Here is a 19,244-nt window from a genome sequence, read left to right on the forward strand (position 1 = left end):
AGTTCTGGTAAATGAGATCAGAGGAAGTACTGTCTGAATAATTCTAGAAAGGCTTCTTAAAAGATGAGAGGTGCGCCCTTTTGTTCTCTGCCTTTCTTCCTTCCCTTTGCCATGAACTTGGATGTGATTACAGGATATCCAGTAACCAATCCTGTGTCCTTGAGAATGGAAGCCACAGGCTAAAAATGGCATAGGAAAAAGACAGAAGGAGCCTGGACCCTTGATAACTTTGTGGACGTGCCTTATTAGTCCTAAACTGCCAATTTCTGATTTTTTTTTCCATAAGACAAAGAAATGAACTTCTATCTTGTTTAAGCAATGATTATTTCTTATCTGTTTCTAGCAGCTAAACACAATTCCTCATTGATAAGGTGAAAAAGAGACTCAGCAACAATCTGTGGTCTGAGATGCCAACAGCCATCTCAGCTATGCTTCAACTTGATGATGATAAAATGTAAGACATTTCCACAGAAACGGGACAGACTAGGAAGCAAGATAAAACAAGGAGCCTAGGGTGCCTGGGTGGCTCAGTGGGTTAAGCCGCTGCCTTCGGCTCAGGTCATGATCTCAGGGTCCTGGGATCGAGTCCCGCATCGGGCTCTCTGCTCAGCAGCGAGCCTGCTTCCCTTCCTCTCTCTCTGCCTGCCTCTCTGCCTACTTGATCTCTGTCTGTCAAATAAATAAATAAAATCTTTAAAAAAAAAAACAAAAAAAAAAAAACAAAAAACAAGGAGCCTATACTCTATGAAGGTACAGCACCATTATAGCTCAGCTGGAGGGGTGTTTATAGTAGTTTGGTACAGTGACAAGATTTCATAATGCAGTACGGTAATTTCTTGCCAACATTTAGGAGTTATGTTCTAGAAAAGTAACGTGGCTTATAAAACTGTCACTGCCAAGACCAAATTATATGAAAATAAGAGGTTAGGAAAAATAAATATTTTGATGGAAGATGTTAAATCAGCTGTTTAAAAACTGTTCAGTAACCTTTCTATAGAATAACCCTTCAAGTTTTCAGGTAATATTGTTGTATGCACAACAATCAAATAAGGTTGATTTCCCATATATTATACAGACTGCTGTACTTCATAAATATTTTGAACCTCCCCTACCTCGCTTGCCATTTAACAACTTTATATTATACTTATGTTATTTGTACTTGTTAAGTCTCAATGTTTCAAATTCTTGGTGAATGTACCATTTTCTTTGGACTGTTTTCCATTCTTACATCAAGAAAATAGAAAATAATTTGAATGTCTGTGTCTCACCAAAATTTATATACTGAAATACTAACTACCTCCAATATAATATTAAGAGGTGGTGCCTTTGGGATGTGATTAGATCAGAGGGGTAGAGCACTCATAAATGGGATGGAGACCCCAGAGAGCTCTCTTACCCCTTTTGCCATCTGACAACACAATGAGAGGACAGCCATCTCTGAACCAGGAAGTGAGCTCTCAGTAGGAAAACAATTTGCTGGCACATTGATCTTGGACTTCCCAGCCTCCAGAACTATGAGAAATAAATTGTTGTTTAAGCCACCTAGTTTATCATACTTTATTATAGCAGCCCAAACTTACAGAGACAGAGATCTTTCTCTATTTCTCCATTCCCCTGAATTTAGGCTAGCTTTGCAAGTTGCTTTAACCAACAGAATGTGATGGAAGGGACATCATGTAAGTTCCAGAGGCTAAGCCCTAAAGAGTTGGAGCCCTGCAGCTTCTACCTTCACCTTTTTAGAATGCTACCCTGAGGGGCGCCTGGGTGGCTCAGTCAGTTAAGCGTATGCCTTTGGCTCAAGTCAATATCCCGGGGTCGTGGGATCGAGCCCCACACTGGGCTCCCTGCTCAGCAGTGAGCCTACTTCTCCCTCTCCCTCTGCTGCTCCCTCTGCTTCTCCCTCTGCTTGTGCTGTCTCAAATAAATAAATAAAATCTTTTCTTTTTTTTTTTTTAAATAAATAAAATCTTAAAAAAAAAAAAAAGGGCGCCTGGGTGGCTCAGTGGGTTAAGCCTCTGTCTTCGGCTCAGGTCATGATCTCAGAGTCCTGGAATCGAGTCCTGCGTCGGGCTCTCTGCTTAGCAGGGAGCCTGCTTCCCCCTCTCTCTCTGCCTGCCTCTCTGCCTACTTGTGATCTTTCTCTGTGTGTCAAATAAATAAATAAAATCTTTAAAAAAAAAATTGCTACCCTGAAAATGCCATGTAAGATTGCCAGACTAGCCTACTAGAGAATGAGAAGCCACACTTTAACGGACAGCTAGCACCAAGTGTAAACATGTGAGTGAGGACACCCTGGACCTTCCACCTCAGTCAATTCTCCAGGCAGATCAACTACATGAGAGAGCCAAGTGAAACCAACGGAGGAACTTCTCAGTCAACCTAAAGACAATGAAAACCATAAATCTCTTTGCCCTAAGCCATTAAGTTTTGGTGTAGTGTGTTGGGCACCAACACCAAAAACCACAAAAAACTAAAACAAACAAAATTCCAACTTTAAAATAACCAATACTTAATAGTTCCTTAAGATGAGAAAAATCACTGAAGATTTTTCTGTTTTTATCTTCAATTCACCTATTGTAGTATCCCGGAGGGAATGCTGATTCCAACGCTTCATTCCACTATGATTAAAAAAATAAAATTAGGGACACATGAGTGGCTCGGTCGTTAAGCGTCTGCCTTCAGCTTGGGTCATGATCCCAGGGTCCTGGGATGGAGCCCCACATCAGGTTACCTGTTCCACGGGAAGCCGTCTTCTCCCTCTCCCACTCCCCCTGCTTGTGATCCCTCTCTCACTGTGTTTCTCTCTGTCAAATAAATAAATACAGAATCTTAAAAAAAAAAAAAAAAAGAAAAGAAATTATGTATGAAAGTACAACAGGGAGCCACTGAAGTATTTTGCATGAAGTAAGTAATATGTGATAGGTACTTCAGAAAGAACACTCTGGTTGCACTCTAGAATGGACTGGCAGGAGGTAAGACTGACTCCAGGATGACCCATAAGACTGCTGGAATGGTCCTGGTGAAAGGCCTAGAAAGAGATGAGAGGCCTGAACTATCACTGCTGCTGGGGCCACTACTACTACATTTACTGTGTATTTATGATGCACTAAATACTGTAATAAGAACCTTACTTACATATGCTCATTTAATCTAATTACCCTTTAATAAAATTTTTATTTTTTTTAAATAAACAGACTCACAAGAAGTTTCCAAAATATGTGCCACGAGGTCCCAGGTACCTTTGGTCCAATTTCCCCCAATGGTAACACTTCGCATAAATATGGTAAAATATCAGGAAATTCACACTGGCACAGTCTACAGATGTTATTCAGATACCAGCAGTTATAAAACCACTCACTTGTGTGTGCAGTTTTATACAATTTTATAATATACTTATATTTGTGTAACTGTTGCCACAATCAAGATACAGACTGTTCTATCAAAAGACTCCCCTCTCCCTGATCTTTAACTCCCGGTAATCATTAATCTAGTCTTCATGCCTATAATTTTGTTATTTTAAGAACATTATTTAAATGGAATCATAGAGTATATAACCTTTTGGGAGTGGCTTTTTTTCACTTAAGACTCTTCCAAATTGCAAGTATCAACCGTTCATTCTTTTTTATTGCTGCACAGTGGTCCATGGTATAAAATGTGCCAGTTTGTTTAACCATTCCCTTGAAGAACATCTGAATTGTTTCCAGTTTAGGGCTATTAGGAATTAAGTTGCTATGAACACTCACGTACAGATTTTTATGTGAATATAAGTTTCAATTTCTCTGGAGTAAATGCCCAAGAATGCAACTGTGCAGTTGTACTACTCTGTTTTTAATGACAAAGAAATTGAGGGTACAAATGTGAAGCCAGAATTCTAATCTAGACAGTACACCTCTAAGTCCTAACTCTTCGTACTTCTAAAGACTGTAGAAACTGAGAGAAGTAAACGAAATTTAAAAAGTAGTTAAGAAGGTAAGTCAACAGAAGCCAGCATTGTTGAGATGAAAGATATATGAATAAAGTGTCAAAGATAATACCAGGTTCCAGCTTCAGCACATCAGATGATAAAAGATAAAATATGAATTCACTTTAAGACACACTATGTCTGAGGGACCTGCAAGTCATCCTCATCCAGCAGGCAATTAGCTTATAGAACAGGAACCAGAGATCAAGGAAAAGCTCTGGATTAAAGACGGACTTAAGTATCATCACATTTAGATGCTAACTGAGCAAATAAAATCAGAGGAACAAGGTACAGAATGAGAAGAGATTTGACCACAGAATTCTGAACAAAAACATTTGTTCTTCCTAGTTTTTTTCCAAAAACAATAAATAGTAAGTGCTGTGACACACTACAAGTTCATACTAACTTTAGATTTTACAATCATCAAGTAGAAAGTACAGAGGTACACTCCCCACTCTCTTTCATTTAGAAAGGAAAGAACTACAAAAGGAATATTTGCTGGTTAAAAAGCCTCACTACTACTCTGTTTAATATCATAATGGTGGATGCATGTCACTTTTTATTTGTCCAATGTACAAGGCCAAGACCAAACCCTACTGTAAGCTATGGACTTTGGGTGATAGTAATGTATCAATTAGGTTCATCAACTGTAACAAATGCACCACTCTATGGGGCAGATTGATAATGGAGGAGGCTATACATGTGTGGGGGGTGGGTATGTGGTACATTGTTGTACCTCCCACTCAATTTCACTGTTAACCTAAAACTGCCCTGAAATATAAAGTCGGATTAAAAAAATGTTTTTAAGCCTCCATACAAAAGAATATATAAAAAGATCAGTTTCATTCACCACTCAGCATCCAACTCCCTCCACACATTTTTTTAAAAAATATATGGGGAAAGGTATTTAAAGAAGTAAAATGACAAATCTCAGTAGCTAACAAAAGTCTGTATTAATTAAGAACCAAGCACTATCAGGAATCAAGGATTATGTCAATTATACCTCAATTTACAAAAAAAGAGTTAAGGGGCCATAATAACAAAAGTGACAGATAAACTGAATGCATACACTTTTGGGAGTTAAGTGTTTTACATATAAAAAAATAAGTATTTTGTAACCCATGCTTTGCCATTCAATAAATTGGTGTCACTTACCATATTTTATGAATTTTTTAGCAGTTATATTTCAAACCTAGAACTATAATTCTATAAGTGATCAAAGTCATACCTCTTAATACATTACATAATTGAGTTTTTACATCTTTCTGCAAAATTAGTCTACTCATCTACTTTTTCTTATACTTGTCTCCATGGCAGAGACCCAAACAGAAAAGTTTAGACCTTGTTAAAGATGGACCATGAATTTCTTTTATTTTTTAAAAATTAACATATAATGTATTATTTGCTTCAGGGGTACAGGTGTGTGAATCAGTCTTACACAATTCACAGCATTCACCATAGCACATACCCTTCCCAGTTGGATCATGAATTTCTAAACAGGGCCTATTTTCAACACACTCACAGTTTCAAGCTTTAACATATATTAATATATATATTAGTAAATATTTACACAAAAGATAAATGTGTATCTTCATTGTATCAAAGCAATATCCTAAAAGAACTTTAAGCAAGAAAACTTTCAATTTGTATTTTCCAGTGCTATTTAATTCTACAGCTAGATAGCTTTCAGAGACATTAAGAGAACAAGATATGACTCAACATCTGTACAAATTAAATTAGCACAGGTCTGAATTGTGGAAGAAATTAGTTTGGTTTATGGAAAGCAGCTGTCAAGTAAAAACTAATCCAAAACATTCAGGACCATTTTTATTTTGACAACTTTAGCTGCTGGTCAGAAAATCTAGCCTGGCTATGACCTTAAATGGTGAAATTTTACTGAACTATAAAAATATTGATAGATTTAGAAGCCCTTTCTTTCAAGTGAATACTGTTGCTATTTCATCCCACAAATATGAGAGCCATAAATTAGATCACTAATTCTAAAGTGGAAGCCAGTGATGAACCATATTACCTAGGAGATCTTTTTTTCCTTCACGATATATCTACCTCCCTTCACATTCCTCCTACCATTAAGATTCTGAAGGGAAGTGGAGGAGATATAATAGGTATATGTGTATGCCTATTTTTTTTTAACTCCCAGGTTATTCTGATACATATGTAACTTTCCACCTTCAGGAGAATTTGTGAATTAGGTCCAACTCTATTTTTAACACTGTATCACCAGCAGACAAAGGACCAGAGCTACAAAGAGCTAAGAGCTTAGAAGGCTCTGCAGGTTAAGGGCTATATTCACACCAGTTGTCAGCCACCTTAAGAGCTTTCTGTGTCAGCTCCCTCCAGAATTCATGATGTTATATTTTAGACAATGACAAATACTCAGTTCATCATCCTGAGAAAGGCACATAGTCTACTAGCCAGATAAAAATATAAAAAAGCTATTTTGGACATCAAAAAAACTAAACCACAGGGAATGAAAGACAGAAATTCCTCTGTTCTTGAATTAAAAGAAAACAGCAAAGTACTTTTTTTGGTCCAGCTGATAACTTGTTTAGAGACTTTCTGTCCATGTTTTATCATTTTAGCTTTTTATTATGTAACAGCATTGTTTTTTTTCTATTATAAAGCTCAGTCAAGCTGAAAATCCTAATCATTATAGAATTTAATAAACTACTGTTAAACATCAAAGCTGAGAATTAAAAATAATCAATCTCAAGTCCCTACTGCATGTCAAGATGGCTTAAGAGGTGGATTTAAGAAGGTTTGAATAAGGTCTATTTTAAAGCAAAAAATGATACTTCTTTACAGCCAGTGTTTCAAATTCCTTATAAACAACTCCAATACTGAAATGTGTCAGAAAACTGGGCTTCTAATGATGCATAAATAATAAGCCAATTATTATTATATTCTAATTCTGACGAGGGTTTCTTAAATCACTGGGTAATTTCCCACTCAATGTGCAACTTTGTTGCATTCTACAATGACACCTACTGGCCATTCAAAATCAGCCATTAGTTCTCTAAGACAGCCCTAGTAGGCTGGTTACATAAGAAGAAACACATACACACAGAAACACACACAGAAACACACACACACACACTCACACCACCCTGCACAAAAGCAGAGATTTGTTCACAGGCACTCACTACAGAATTCTACCTAAAACAGAAAGTATTCTTTGTGACTAGATAGTATCACTCTTGCAAAAAGATAGGAAGACAAAGAGTGAAACACCAAGTATCAAAATTTTTAACTTAAGTCTTGATAAATATCTCCGTACTAACATTTCAGAACAAACTCCACCTCTTTTTGCCAAATGATACTTACAACAAAATGAATCTTTTAATTTAGGTTCTGGGATATACTAATATAAATTATCATTAACACAAAAAGGAAAATTACACACTTGCTCATACTTCATTAGTCCTCATCCTCCCAGGTAAAGGCTACATTTCAATCAGCTTCCACATTATCAATTTATAATGCTTCTTTTAAAGTTTTCCAGTGCGCTATAAAATCTAATTTTAAATGTAGTTCGTCCTTCCGTACAAATACTGAATGAAATTCCTGTTTTACTCTACATTCCATTGTGCAAACAATTATAAAAACTCAGAAAAAAAGATAAATCATTTACAGTTCATTGTGTCTGTAAATACATTTTACCTCAGCTGGAGAGGTTCAAAGAGCATACTTCCTAAACCTAAGAAAAAATTCATAACTAGTTTATCAGACCTAATAAGCAAATTACTTAAAAGATGACTTCTTCTCCCCACCCTATCCCCCTTCAAATCACCACCTTATTTTCACAGTCCCTAACATCCACAATATGGGGGGGGGGGATCTAACAAGTAATTTTCTAGTCATTTTCCAACTTGCACTTACCTCCTACAATAGATTTTTGAGGCTCTCCACTTTCCTGAAGATTAAAAAGAAACATATTTATAATCCGCCCTCACCCTCAAAACAAATTCATGAACTACAAAACATGAACCTGGCTGCTAGTCTCTAACCAACATTTCTCTCAACCCAAGTCCGTATTTGGGATAAGCTTCCTGACTATCCTTCATGCTTCCTCACCGGCAAGCGCTCAAACCAAGGAAAAAACTATTCTAACACATCACTAGGTTGCAAGACCTCCTCTTCCAAGGGCGACAACCTAGTTGTTTGGGTAAATAACAGCCAAGGGTTACATAATGTATAGCTATAAAGAGTCTGAAGGATCTGACCGCCAGAAAATTAATGCTGCTTCTCCACACACACCCTTCCCACCCCGAGAAATGGCCATAAGAAGCAATTCCAGGATTTCTCTCCCGTGCCTGCAATGCCGCGTCCTTTTCTTAGAGCTTCGTGCAAGGAACTCCTCCATCCCTCACGATGTCGTCTGGCTCCCGCCTCTCTCCTCTCTCTGCCATTGCCACCGCAGCCCCTCACACCCTAGGCCCCCACGTCGCCCCGCAAGGTTCAGCCTCCACCAGCCCCAGCGGCTTTCTCCTCACGACCCTCCCAAGCTGCTACCTGGTCTGCGCGAGGTTCCGGAACCACCAACACTCCAGCTACCGCCTTCCAAGACCACCCTCGTCACATCCTCTCTACGGTTCTCTCAGCCCCAGAAGAAAATCTCTCCCGATCTAGCACTCCGCGTCCCCCAAAGACAGCGCCGCCGCCTACCTGTCACCCCGCTGCCTCCGGCTTCTCACCGCCACCGCCTCCCGCAGCAGCCTGCCAACTGCAGCGCAACAACCAGCCTTCCCATTGGCCGCTTCCACGCTCTAACAACTGCCTCACTTACTGGCTGGAGCATGTTCGCGGCCCTCCCCTCTGTGCAGTGTCTAAGGATTCCGGTCTCCCAGCAAGGAAAACATCGCCTCTTCCCTGCCGTTCTGTCCTCTACAATTATTCTTACCTCAGTCGGACCCCCTATGCACAGATGCGCGGAAAAAATGTCGACTTCCAGCACCCTTCATGTCCTCCGCACTCGGTCCAGGAATCTGTAACCTAGTGCGGAACGTTAAATGGCCCCTCCGCTTTCCTGCCGTAAGGCACTGCAGGGGACAACTTCCGTTTCCGCTTGGCGCCGCTGGAAGATTGACTCTTGAGTGTCGTGAGAGGTCAGATTGCTGTCAGGTAAATTAGAGTTGGTGGGAGGCCTCTTGGTCAGGAATAAGAGTGAGGCTCCGTTCTGGGGATTGTAGAAAAGGGTGAGGCTAAATGGAGAATGGCCCTTGAGAGTATGTACCTCGAGGGAAGGGGATCGAAGAAGTGGCAATAGAGAGCAATGAAGTCCTGGGAGAGTGAGGGGTACTTTGTAGGAGGATGCGGTGAGAGTTACTGGGGTTAGGTCCGTACGCTTTTTTCGTCCTTTCCCACCCGCAAACCCCCGCCCTGTGTTTTCTGGTTTACCTCTGAATCGAATAAAGGCAGAACAGCTCCAAATCGAAAAATCCTAAAATAAGAATAATTGCAATGCCTGCCTCACAACTATCATGTATGGTTTCAAGTAAGGCTTTTCTGGTGTGAATGTTTATGATAACGTTAAAGTGAAAAAAGCAGGGTACAAAATCCCATCCATTTTTAGAGTGATTACTATTTTTAAATTGCCTATAACTAGGCGCAGGGACTGGAGGACACACTAAAAGTTCACTTGTCTTTTATTTTTTTAATGCCCATAGTCACAGTTTTAAAAATGAAGGCTAGTTGGGTTATATACTTGAAGGTCGTTGGTAAACCATAAAATTACGTGTACTGTGTGTGAGTGGCATTATCCTCTTATTTTCTAGTTAGGGAAAGTATGCCAGCCCCCACTAGTGGAGGTGGAGATTCACCCCAAACACAGGTAGCTAGCTTTTTAAAAGTTTCATGATTATATGTATTTTTTGTTGTTGTTGTTGAACTAATAAACTTACTGTTTTTTTGTCTGAACCGTTCTGAAACTAAAATAATTATCCGATGTTGAATCTTTGGCATAATCTGTCATTTATCTGATTTTAGTTCTTATTGTGACATATACATAGCAAAAGGGTGTATAAAATATAAATATGTTTAAAGAGTTACAATTAAGCAAACCCTATGTAACCACCCATCAGGTTAGAAAATAAAACATTGCCAATAACTTAGAACTTGCATTCTCAGCAGAGGTGGTTATCCTTCAAAGAGATGAAAATTGGCTCTTGGAGGAGAGGTGAAAAAAATCTTAAAGACGACAATGGGTGGTGGCCCTCCAAAGAGCCATGGTACCTTAGCAGATAAGTACGGTATATCCGTGGTATTAAAATTTCATTGGGGCAGGAAAAAAGTATCTGATAAAGCTCCTTTGGGGTGCAAGAATTAAAAATAGACTGAAAAGTACTGCCTTAGATGCTCTCTGCATGAGCTTCTGTGATTCTGTCTCTTCCACCAAGAGTAACCACCATCCTGACTTGTGATAAACATTCACTTTTTTTGCTTTAATTTTTCCATCTGTGGTGCATTTCTTAAAAAAAAAAAAAGAATTGTCTGGTTTTTCAGTTTATATAAATAGGATGAAAGTGTATGTATTTTTGAAACTCAGCCCTTGTTCATTATTTGTGAGATTTGTTCATACTTTTGCACGTGGTTTTTCATTGTGTACTCCATAGCGTGACTTCCACAAATGATGCATTATTATTGTTGGATATTTGAGTTGTTTAGTTTGGGGTTAGCCACATAAACAATCTGTCTAAGAAGATTCTTTTTTTTTTTTTTTTAAGATTTTATTTATTTATTTGACAGAGAGAGAGATCACAAGTAGGCAGAGAGGCAGGCAGAGAGAGAGGAGGAAGCAGGCTCCCTGTGGAGCAGAGAGCCCGATGTGGGGCTCGATCCCAGGACCCTGAGATCATGACCTGAGCCGAAGGCAGCGGCTTAATCCACTGAGCCACCCAGGCACCCCTAAGAAGATTCTTATAAAATAGATCTATTGTTTATATATGTGTGTGTGTGTGTGTGTGTATAGTTACATAAGAGTTTTTAATAACAGTGCTGTCCAGTGGAAATATAATGCAAGACTCATAGGTAATTTACAGTTTTGTAGTAGCCATATTACAAAGGTAAAAAGAAACAAAGTTAATTTAATTATATATTTTGTCTAATCCAGTATATTCAAAGTATTATTTCAAGATGTAATCAGTATTAAAAGTTATTAATGAAATATTTTACATTTTCTTGATACTTTCTCAAAATTGATGTATTTTACACTTAAGTATGTTTGTGTGGTAAGTTTTCATAAATATAAACACTTGATCTATGTTTATATTTGCAAAATTTACAACTGAGAAAATAAATCCATAGCCTAAATTGTTCCAAACACACTAAAATTTTCCAATAACTGATTTGAGAACCCAACTTAAAATTTAAATTAATTAAAATTTTTTAGAAAGTTGTGATTCCCAGTTGCACTAGTCACACTTCATATGCTAGTGAAAACCATATTGAATAGTGCAGATCTAGACCATAAGGTATTCAAATGTTGGACATTTCTAGTTCAGACCAGTTTTTCACAATGGTTGTGCTAAGTCACAGTCTCATCACCTGGGTGTAAAAACACAATGTGATGTGTTTCCCACAAAACTCACAATCTTGCAAGGTAGGTTTTATCCTCATGTCATATGAGGAAACAAATTCAGAGAGATTAAATTATTTGCCCAGAAGTTTAGAGCTATCAGTGGTGCATCCAGGATTCAATCTCTATAGCAACAAAGTCTGCACTGAAGTAGAATTCCAAACTTCCTTCAAGAGATCAGGATATCATTGTTTGATTTCTGGCTATTTTGAAACAGAAATAATTTTAAAGAGAAAATGAAAAGTTCCCTAGAGGGGCGCCTGGGTGGCTCAGTGGGTTAAAGCCTCTGCCTTCAGCTCAGGTCATGATCCCAGGGTCCTGGGATCTAGCCCCACATCGGGCTCTCTGCTCAGCAGGGAGCCTGCTTCCTCCTCTCTCTCTGCCTGCCTCTCTGCCTACTTGTGACTCTGTCAAACAAATAAATAAAATCTTTAAAAAAAAAAAAAAAAGTTCCCTAGAAATTGTGTTCTTCCGCTATTTGAAAAGTCATTGAAATATTCTACTTAATAAATGCCTTTAAAGGGACGCGCTCTGAAATATTTTAATGAGGTAGAAGAGAAAATGCATCGAATTTATTAAAGGAAATTAAGAGAAATTAATATGTATACTTTCTTTTTTTTTTTCAAAAAATTTCTCCCAATTTACTTAAATGTTTTGAACATAGTAATATTGTAATTTAAAAATAGCCTTCATATATGGTAATACATCCATTTTTCTTTTTTTTTTTTTTTTAAAGGGGAGGTAGGGGGTAGAAAGAGAATCTTAAGCAGGCTCCATGCCCAGCGCAGAGCCTGTTGCAGGGCATCATCTCACAACCCAGAGATCATGACCTGAGCTGAAATCAAGAATCAGATGCTTAACAGCTGAGCCACCCAGGAGCCCCTCCATTTTTATTCTCAAAATCAAACTATTTCGCCAAAAGATTTTGACATTTGTTTCATATTCTTTGCCAGGTATGTTGATACTCAATTAGGGTTAGCATTCTAGAACTGAAATTTGCCAAAATAAGGGTTTGTCTTGTAATCTCTTTAAAGATTTTTGTATTGAAACATTAAAAAAAATTTTTTTTTAAAACATGGTTTGAAGAAACCAAGATATCCTAATTAAACACTTCTTAAAGTATTTCTTTTATAATAATGTATTGAATCTCAAAATCAGCTTGAAATCTGAAATGGTAATTTTTTCCCCTCTTTTTTTTTTTTTAAGATTTTATTTATTTATTTGACAGACAGAGATCACAAGTAGGCAGAGAGTTAGGCAGAGAGAAGGAAGGAAGCAGGCTACCCGCTGTGCAGAGAGCCCGATGCGGGGATCGATTCCAGGACTCTGAGACTATGACCTGAGACAAAGGCAGAGGCTTTAACCCACTGAGCCACCCAGGCACCCCTCCCCTCTATTATTGAATCCACCAAATAATAATCAAATGTTTCACTGAAATTGTGAATGTTGTTTTAAGTTGTGTTTGGTGAGAATTGGTTTTCATTCTTTTTTAAATGTAAAAAACATCAAAATAATGTTTTGTGATTATCTTAATATATTTAAATATAAAGTGTTGGTTAATTTGTCAGAATGACTATGTATAACACCCCCCTCCAATATTCTGGGAGCTATTGTTTAATGGAATGAACATTTCACATGATGTATCTTTAGTATACATTGTCTAATAATTACCTCTGTCTTCTAAAATGCAGTGTAAGAGCCCTGCCTTATTATTGGGCCTGCTCAGAGTTATAAATGCAGACATAATGGTAATAATTATTTGGTTTGGTTTTATTTCTGGAGAGCAGTGATTATAGACTTGCTACTGCTAACCTTATACAAAAGGGGTATTAATTCATACCTCCTTAATTTGAAATTCATAGCAATTTAACTCGGGACTGATCTGAAGTTTATTTTTACATTATCTATGCAAATAACACTAGTGGAGTGCCTGGCTGACTCAGTCGGTAGAGCACATGACTCTTGATCCCTGGGTTGTGAGTTCGAGCCCCATGTTGGATGTAGAGATTACAAATAAATAAACTTAAAAAATAACACTTAGTAAAATGGAAGTCTTTATTATAACCATTACAGGCATATTTTATTTAAGGAGGCTTAGGGGTCCTAAGGTCTCTGTTGGTATAGTTCAGGAGTCAGCAAACCATAGCCTGCTGGCCAAATCCAGCATATTGTCTGTTTTTATACTGCCCATGAACTAAGAATGGTTTTTACAGATGAACATTTGGAATGAATTTGCTAACTAAGGAACCCTAACTTTGAGCCCCAGTTAAGCAAAATGTTATCCCCAGAAAAGGGAATTTCATTTGTTTCATCTGACCTATATGACCAAAAAATTGTACTCATTTATTATTATATCTTGAATTTATCAGTAAAGTTTTTTTCTCTTGTTATGTAACTACTTACAAGATATCCTTGATTTTACCTCTTGGTCCACAAAGCCCAAGATATTTACTCTCTGGCTCTTTACAGAAAAAGTTCTTGTGATCATAGATATTTAAATACAATAACACTGCATTTTTAAAAAGAATCTTCTGAACAATGCAGGCAACAAAATAGTATGTACATTTTCATTATGCATATTTACACATTGTGAAAGGACTAAAGCGAAGGAAACAGTATTGCTTAGAAGTTTGGAGCAGGTGAGCCTGGGTGGCTCAGTCGGTTACAAGTCTGCTTTAGGCTTGGGTTATAATCTCAGGGTCCTGGGATGGAGCCCCACATTGGGCTCCCTGCTCATTGGGGAGTCTCCTTCTCTCTCTGCCTCTACCTGCTCCTTCTCCTGCTTGTGGTTGCTTTCTGTCTTTCTCTCTGCCGAATAAATAAATAAATAGAATCTTTGGGGGAAAAAGAAGTTAGGAGCAAGGGCTCTGAAATCAAACTACGAAGTTCAAAACCAATTGTACCATTTACTGTTTTTGTTACCTTCAGAAAGTTCCTTACCTTGTAGGAGCTTCATTGTCTTCATGTGTAAAAGGGTGATAATAACTGTAATTTAAGTTCAAAGAGTTGTTTCAGGAGTAATGGATTTAATACATGTTAAAGCACTCTGGTGCACCTGGCACATAGGGCCCAATAAATATTAGCTGTTCTTACAATGAAGAAAGGAACAAAATAGTAAATGGTTATCTCTGAGTGGTGGGATTATTTTTTTAAAAGATTTTATTTATCTGTCAGAAAGAGACAGAACACAAGCAGGGGAAGAGGAAGGTAGAGGGAGAAGCAGGCTCCCTGCTGAGCAAGGAGCCCGATGTGGGACTTGATTCCAGGACACTGGGATCATGACCTGAGCCAAAGGCAGATGTTTAACCAACCAAGCCACCCAGGTGTCCCAAGTGGTAGGATTATTGATTTTTTTTCTTTTTTATATTTTGTATATGTATACTCTGTGTGAATATACACTACTTATGTAATAGGATACTGTTTTGTTGTGTTTTTTTTTTTTATATTTTATTTGTTTGTTCAACAGAGATCACAAGTAGGCAGAGAAGCAGGCAGAGAGAGGGGGAAACAGGCTCCCCGCTGAGCAGAGAGCCCGATGCGGGGCTCGATCCCAGGACCCTGAGATCATGACCTGAGCCAAAGGCAGAGGCTTTAACCCACTGAGCCACCCAGGCGCCCCAGGATACTGTTTTATAAAACCTGTTAACTCAGAATTTTCAAGTATTTATATTAGCTCTCCTTTCAAAACATTAACAGTGTTTGGGTATTTAATATCTACGATTGGCATAGTTTTCTTTTGTGTTAATCTTATCCTTTAGACATGGCCCATGGACATGGGCATGAACATGGCCATGGTAAACTGGAACTTCCAGATTACAGACAATGGAAGATAGAAGGGACGCCATTAGAAACTGTCCAGGAGAAGCTGGCTGCACGAGGGCTAAGGGACCCATGGGGCCGGTAAGAATAATTAAATAATTTAGATAGAATTTATTCTAAAGGATCAGTATCTATGTTCCTTTATTTTTTTTTATTGTTTTAGCTATTCTAGGTTTTTTGTATTTACATTTGAATGTCAAAACAAGCTTTTCAGTTTCTACAAAAAAGCTGCTCGAATTTTAAATTAGGATCACAACAACTCAGAGCCAAACTGAGGATAATTGATGTCTTAACAAGTTAAATCATTAAATTGTATACCTGTAACTAATATTACACTGTATGTTAACTAACTGGAATTTAAATAGAAACTTAAAACAATTCATGTCTTAACAATATTGAATCTTCCAGTCAAGGGATAGTTTAGATTCCGTTGGGTTTTCTTAGTAGTGTTTTATTGCTTTAAAAAACCAATCTATTTTGTTAAATTTATCCTGAATTATTCCATATTTTATGCTAAATGGTAGTGTTAAATTGCCAATTTTCTCTGCTAATATGTGAAAATACAATGGAGTTCTATACATCCACTTTTTATCTTGTTACTTGGGTAAATTCACATTTTTGTTTTAGCAGATTTTTTTTTTACAAAATTCTTAGAATTTACTTAGATGACCATTTTGTCTAAAATCAGTATTCTTCCTTCTCAATTCGTAAACTTTTTCTTTCTTGCATTATTACACTGGCTAGTACTATACACTATTAGTATAATGTTGGATAAAAGCATTAGCTGACATCCATGCCTTGTTCTTTCTTTTTTTTTTTTTTTAATTTATCTCTTTAAGTAATACCTGCTCCCATTGTGGGACCCTGAGATCAAAACTCACATGCTCAACCAACTGATCGATCCAGCCAGGAGCCCTTGCCTTGTTCCTAATTGGGGGAAAGCATTCAGTCTTTCACCACTAAGTATATTTGTTGTAGGGCATTGTGGAGTTTCCCCTGAGTGTTGAATTTTTTTAAATGCTTCTTCAGCATCTATGGAGATGCTCACATAGTTTTTTCATTCTGTTAATATGATGAATTACTCTTATTGATTTTAAAATATCAAACCAATCTTGAGTTCCTTTTTTTTCAGTCTTGCATTCCTAAGGGAAACCCCTCATCATAATATATTATCCTTTCATATGTTGCTAGAATCAATTTTCTAAAATTCTATGGAGAATATTTGTATCTGTGTTCATGAAGGACATTACCCCGTAGTTTTCTTCTAATATCTTTGGTTTTGGTATCTGAATTAGATTTGATTAACTCTCATATTTTCTAGTAAGCCAGATTTTTAGAGTTAAGTGGGGGTTTTTCTATATAACATAATTTTCCCCACTCATTTATCCCTACCTGTGAGAGTAGACTTTTTTTTTTTTTTACTAGAGCTCTCTGAATTCTGTTTACTTCTGTGTTCAGGATACTCAGAAGAATGATTGCCAGAGCAGAAAGTCAGTCCTCTTTTTTTTTTATTAAGAAGTCTTCTAAAGCTCAGGCAGCTATGACAGGGAAAAGCTCTTGATTCTCTGGAAGAATAGTAATATTAAGTGTTACATACTCTTCTGTGCCAAAATATATCATACATTACCCTGTTGAATCTTTATAATAACACTCTAAGGTAGATAGTAATCAGCATTGAGTAAGAGAGGAAGCAAGCCCTAACATCTTAAGTAACTTGACTACCCGAAAAAGTTGTGAATGTAAGTGACAGAGCAAGGTTTAATACCCAAGTTTCGAACTTCCTCTTTAAACGGTGCTGTAATGACTGGTACGGGCAAACTCACACAGCTGACCTCTCATGAGTAGCCTGAAGTGAGTCTTGCATTTAGGAATTCTGTAAAATCCTAGGTATTAATGACTATGAAATGATCAAGTCTTTTTCTTCTGTTTATGTGTGAAATGTGGACATATGGACCTAATTATCTTATGTCACAGAAAGATTCGTACTATGATCCACTTAGATTATCTTACATAAGGTTGCATTTAAGTCTATTAGAAAGATGAAAATTAAATCTGTTTTAGTGAATGTATGTAATTTGTATGTGATTATAATTTTCTCCTTTTTTCCCCTCTAGCAATGAAGCTTGGAGATACATGGGTGGCTTTGCACACAATGTTTCCTTTGTTGGTGCATTATTAAAAGGATTCAAATGGGGATTTGCGGCATTTGTGGTAGCTGTAGGGGCTGAATATTACCTGGAGTCCAAGAATAAAGAGAAGAAGCATCACTGAAGATAGTACCTGGAAGTATCTTAAAGGCTTCTTAGCTCTCTTATAAAAATAAGCTTTCTTCAGTGTAACCTACTCTGTTTGTTTTTCCCTTAAAAAATACAAGTAAGATTTAATAAAGTAAGAATACACGTGCTAGTCTGTTTTTATCATTCTTTAAAAAAACAAATGTCTCGGGGGATACCTGGGTGGCTCAGTGGGTTAAAGCCTCTGCCTTCAGCTCAGGTCATGATCTCAAGAGTCCTGAGATCGAGCCCCACATCAGGCTCTCTGCTCAGCAGGGAGCCTGCTTCTCCCTCTCTCTCTGCCGCTCTCTCTGCCTGCTTATGATCTCTCTCTGTCAAATAAATAAATAAAATCTTTAAAAAAAAGAATGTCTCGGGCACATGGCTGGCAGAGCATGAGACTCTTGATCATGGGGTCATGGGTTCAAGTGCCATGTTAACTGTGGGGATTACTTTTTAAAAAATGCGTTAAGCCGTGTAAAATTGGTTTGAAATATGTAGGGAGACAGTACCAGCGGTAGTGGATTCTGCATATGGCAGAAAGCCAGCATATATTTGAACAAATGGATATGTTCAAAACGCCTGGGTGCCTCGGTGGTTTGGGCTGCTGCCTTCGGCTCCGGTCATGATCTCGGGGTCCTGGGATCGAGTCCCGCGTCGGGCTCTCTGCTCGGCGGGGAGCCTGCTTCCCTCTCACTCTCTCTGCCTACTTGTGATCTCTCTCAGTCAAATAAATAAATAAGAAATCTTAAAAAAAAAAATTTTTTTAAAAAGGTTTTGTTACTTTTCAAGTTTTTTTTAGTGTGGTAAAGTTTGTCAACTGTTTTTAAGTGTGCAGTCTGTGGTACTAAATACTATTCAAATGTGCAACCATCACCACCGTTCATCCCCATAACTCTTTTTATCTTTTAAAACTGAAAGTCTATGCCATTAAACAGTAAGTACTCATTCCCCCTTCTCCCAGCCCTTGGCAGCCACCATTCTACTTTCTTTCTCTGATTTTGGCTACTCAAAAGTACCTCATATAAATGGAATCATACAGTATTTGTCTCTTTGTGACTGGCTTATTTTACTTATCACAATATCCTCAAGTTTCATCCATACTGTAGCATGGCCAGAATTTCTTACTAAATCTGAATAGTATTCTATTGTATGTATACACTACATTTTTTCTTTCCATTTATCCATTGCTGACCACTTGGTTTTCTTCCACATTTTAACTATTGTGAATAATGCTACTATGAACAGGGGTGTACTCTGAGTTTTAAATGGGAATCAGCCTTGCTGTTTTTAACCATCCGCTGCAAGTCCTTTAGATTATGCTGTAAAACACTTGCTGCCCAGTTCTGACTGACATATCCATATCATGTTCATTTGTCTTTATTGTGATATTATCTACTCTTACCTAAAGTCCTCATTATCCCAATGATTTGAAAAGTTTGACATTTTTTTCTGCATCTCTAACAACAAACTACACATTCTTCCCACATTGAATTTTTAAATTTTTTAAAAAAGATTTTTTTGGGGGGTGCCTGGGTGGCTGAGCGGGTTAAGCCTCTGCCTTTGGCTCAGGTCATGATCTCAGGGTCCTGGGATC

The 19,244-nt window shown here is 37.7% G+C and overlaps 2 protein-coding genes across 16 annotated transcripts in view; one reads left to right on the forward strand and one right to left on the reverse strand.

The window, feature by feature from the left end:
* Positions 1 to 8,996, reverse strand: part of FAM126B (family with sequence similarity 126 member B) — a 75,808-nt gene extending 66,812 nt beyond the window's left edge. For 2 of the 12 annotated variants that reach the window (XM_046018288.1, XM_046018287.1), the window contains exons 1-3: positions 8,648 to 8,697; positions 7,862 to 7,895; positions 7,614 to 7,679 (exon numbers count right to left, since the gene is read on the reverse strand). The gene's annotated coding sequence lies outside the window, so the exon portion shown is untranslated. The other 10 variants (XM_046018285.1, XM_046018284.1, XM_046018286.1 and 7 more) reach the window with 8 other exon arrangements.
* On the forward strand, positions 8,965 to 17,780 carry NDUFB3 (NADH:ubiquinone oxidoreductase subunit B3). 4 transcript variants are annotated; one of them, XM_046018295.1, is made up of 4 exons: positions 9,046 to 9,103; positions 9,757 to 9,812; positions 15,314 to 15,455; positions 17,489 to 17,780. In XM_046018295.1, exons 3-4 carry the CDS (start codon positions 15,316 to 15,318, stop codon positions 17,643 to 17,645), a joined length of 297 nt encoding a protein of 98 aa, XP_045874251.1. In that variant the 5' UTR covers positions 9,046 to 9,103; positions 9,757 to 9,812; positions 15,314 to 15,315; the 3' UTR covers positions 17,646 to 17,780. The 4 variants fall into 4 exon arrangements, with proteins under 4 accessions (XP_045874250.1, XP_045874253.1, XP_045874251.1 ...); XM_046018294.1 differs by lacking the exon at positions 9,757 to 9,812 and having other exon boundaries at positions 8,965 to 9,103; XM_046018297.1 differs by lacking the exon at positions 9,757 to 9,812 and having other exon boundaries at positions 8,969 to 9,087.
* The last annotated feature ends 1,464 nt before the right edge of the window (positions 17,781 to 19,244 follow it).

This window comes from Meles meles, chromosome 9, assembly GCF_922984935.1.
Source record: "Meles meles chromosome 9, mMelMel3.1 paternal haplotype, whole genome shotgun sequence".
NCBI classification, from domain to species: domain Eukaryota; kingdom Metazoa; phylum Chordata; class Mammalia; order Carnivora; family Mustelidae; genus Meles; species Meles meles.

Coding starts and splice junctions, on each gene's coding strand:
- NDUFB3 (XM_046018294.1), top strand. CDS start 15,316: ATGGCCCATGGACATGGGCATGAACATGGCCATGGTAAACTGGAACTT. Junction 15,456..17,488: donor CTAAGGGACCCATGGGGCCG/GTAAGAATAATT, acceptor TTTCCCCTCTAG/CAATGAAGCTTGGAGATACA.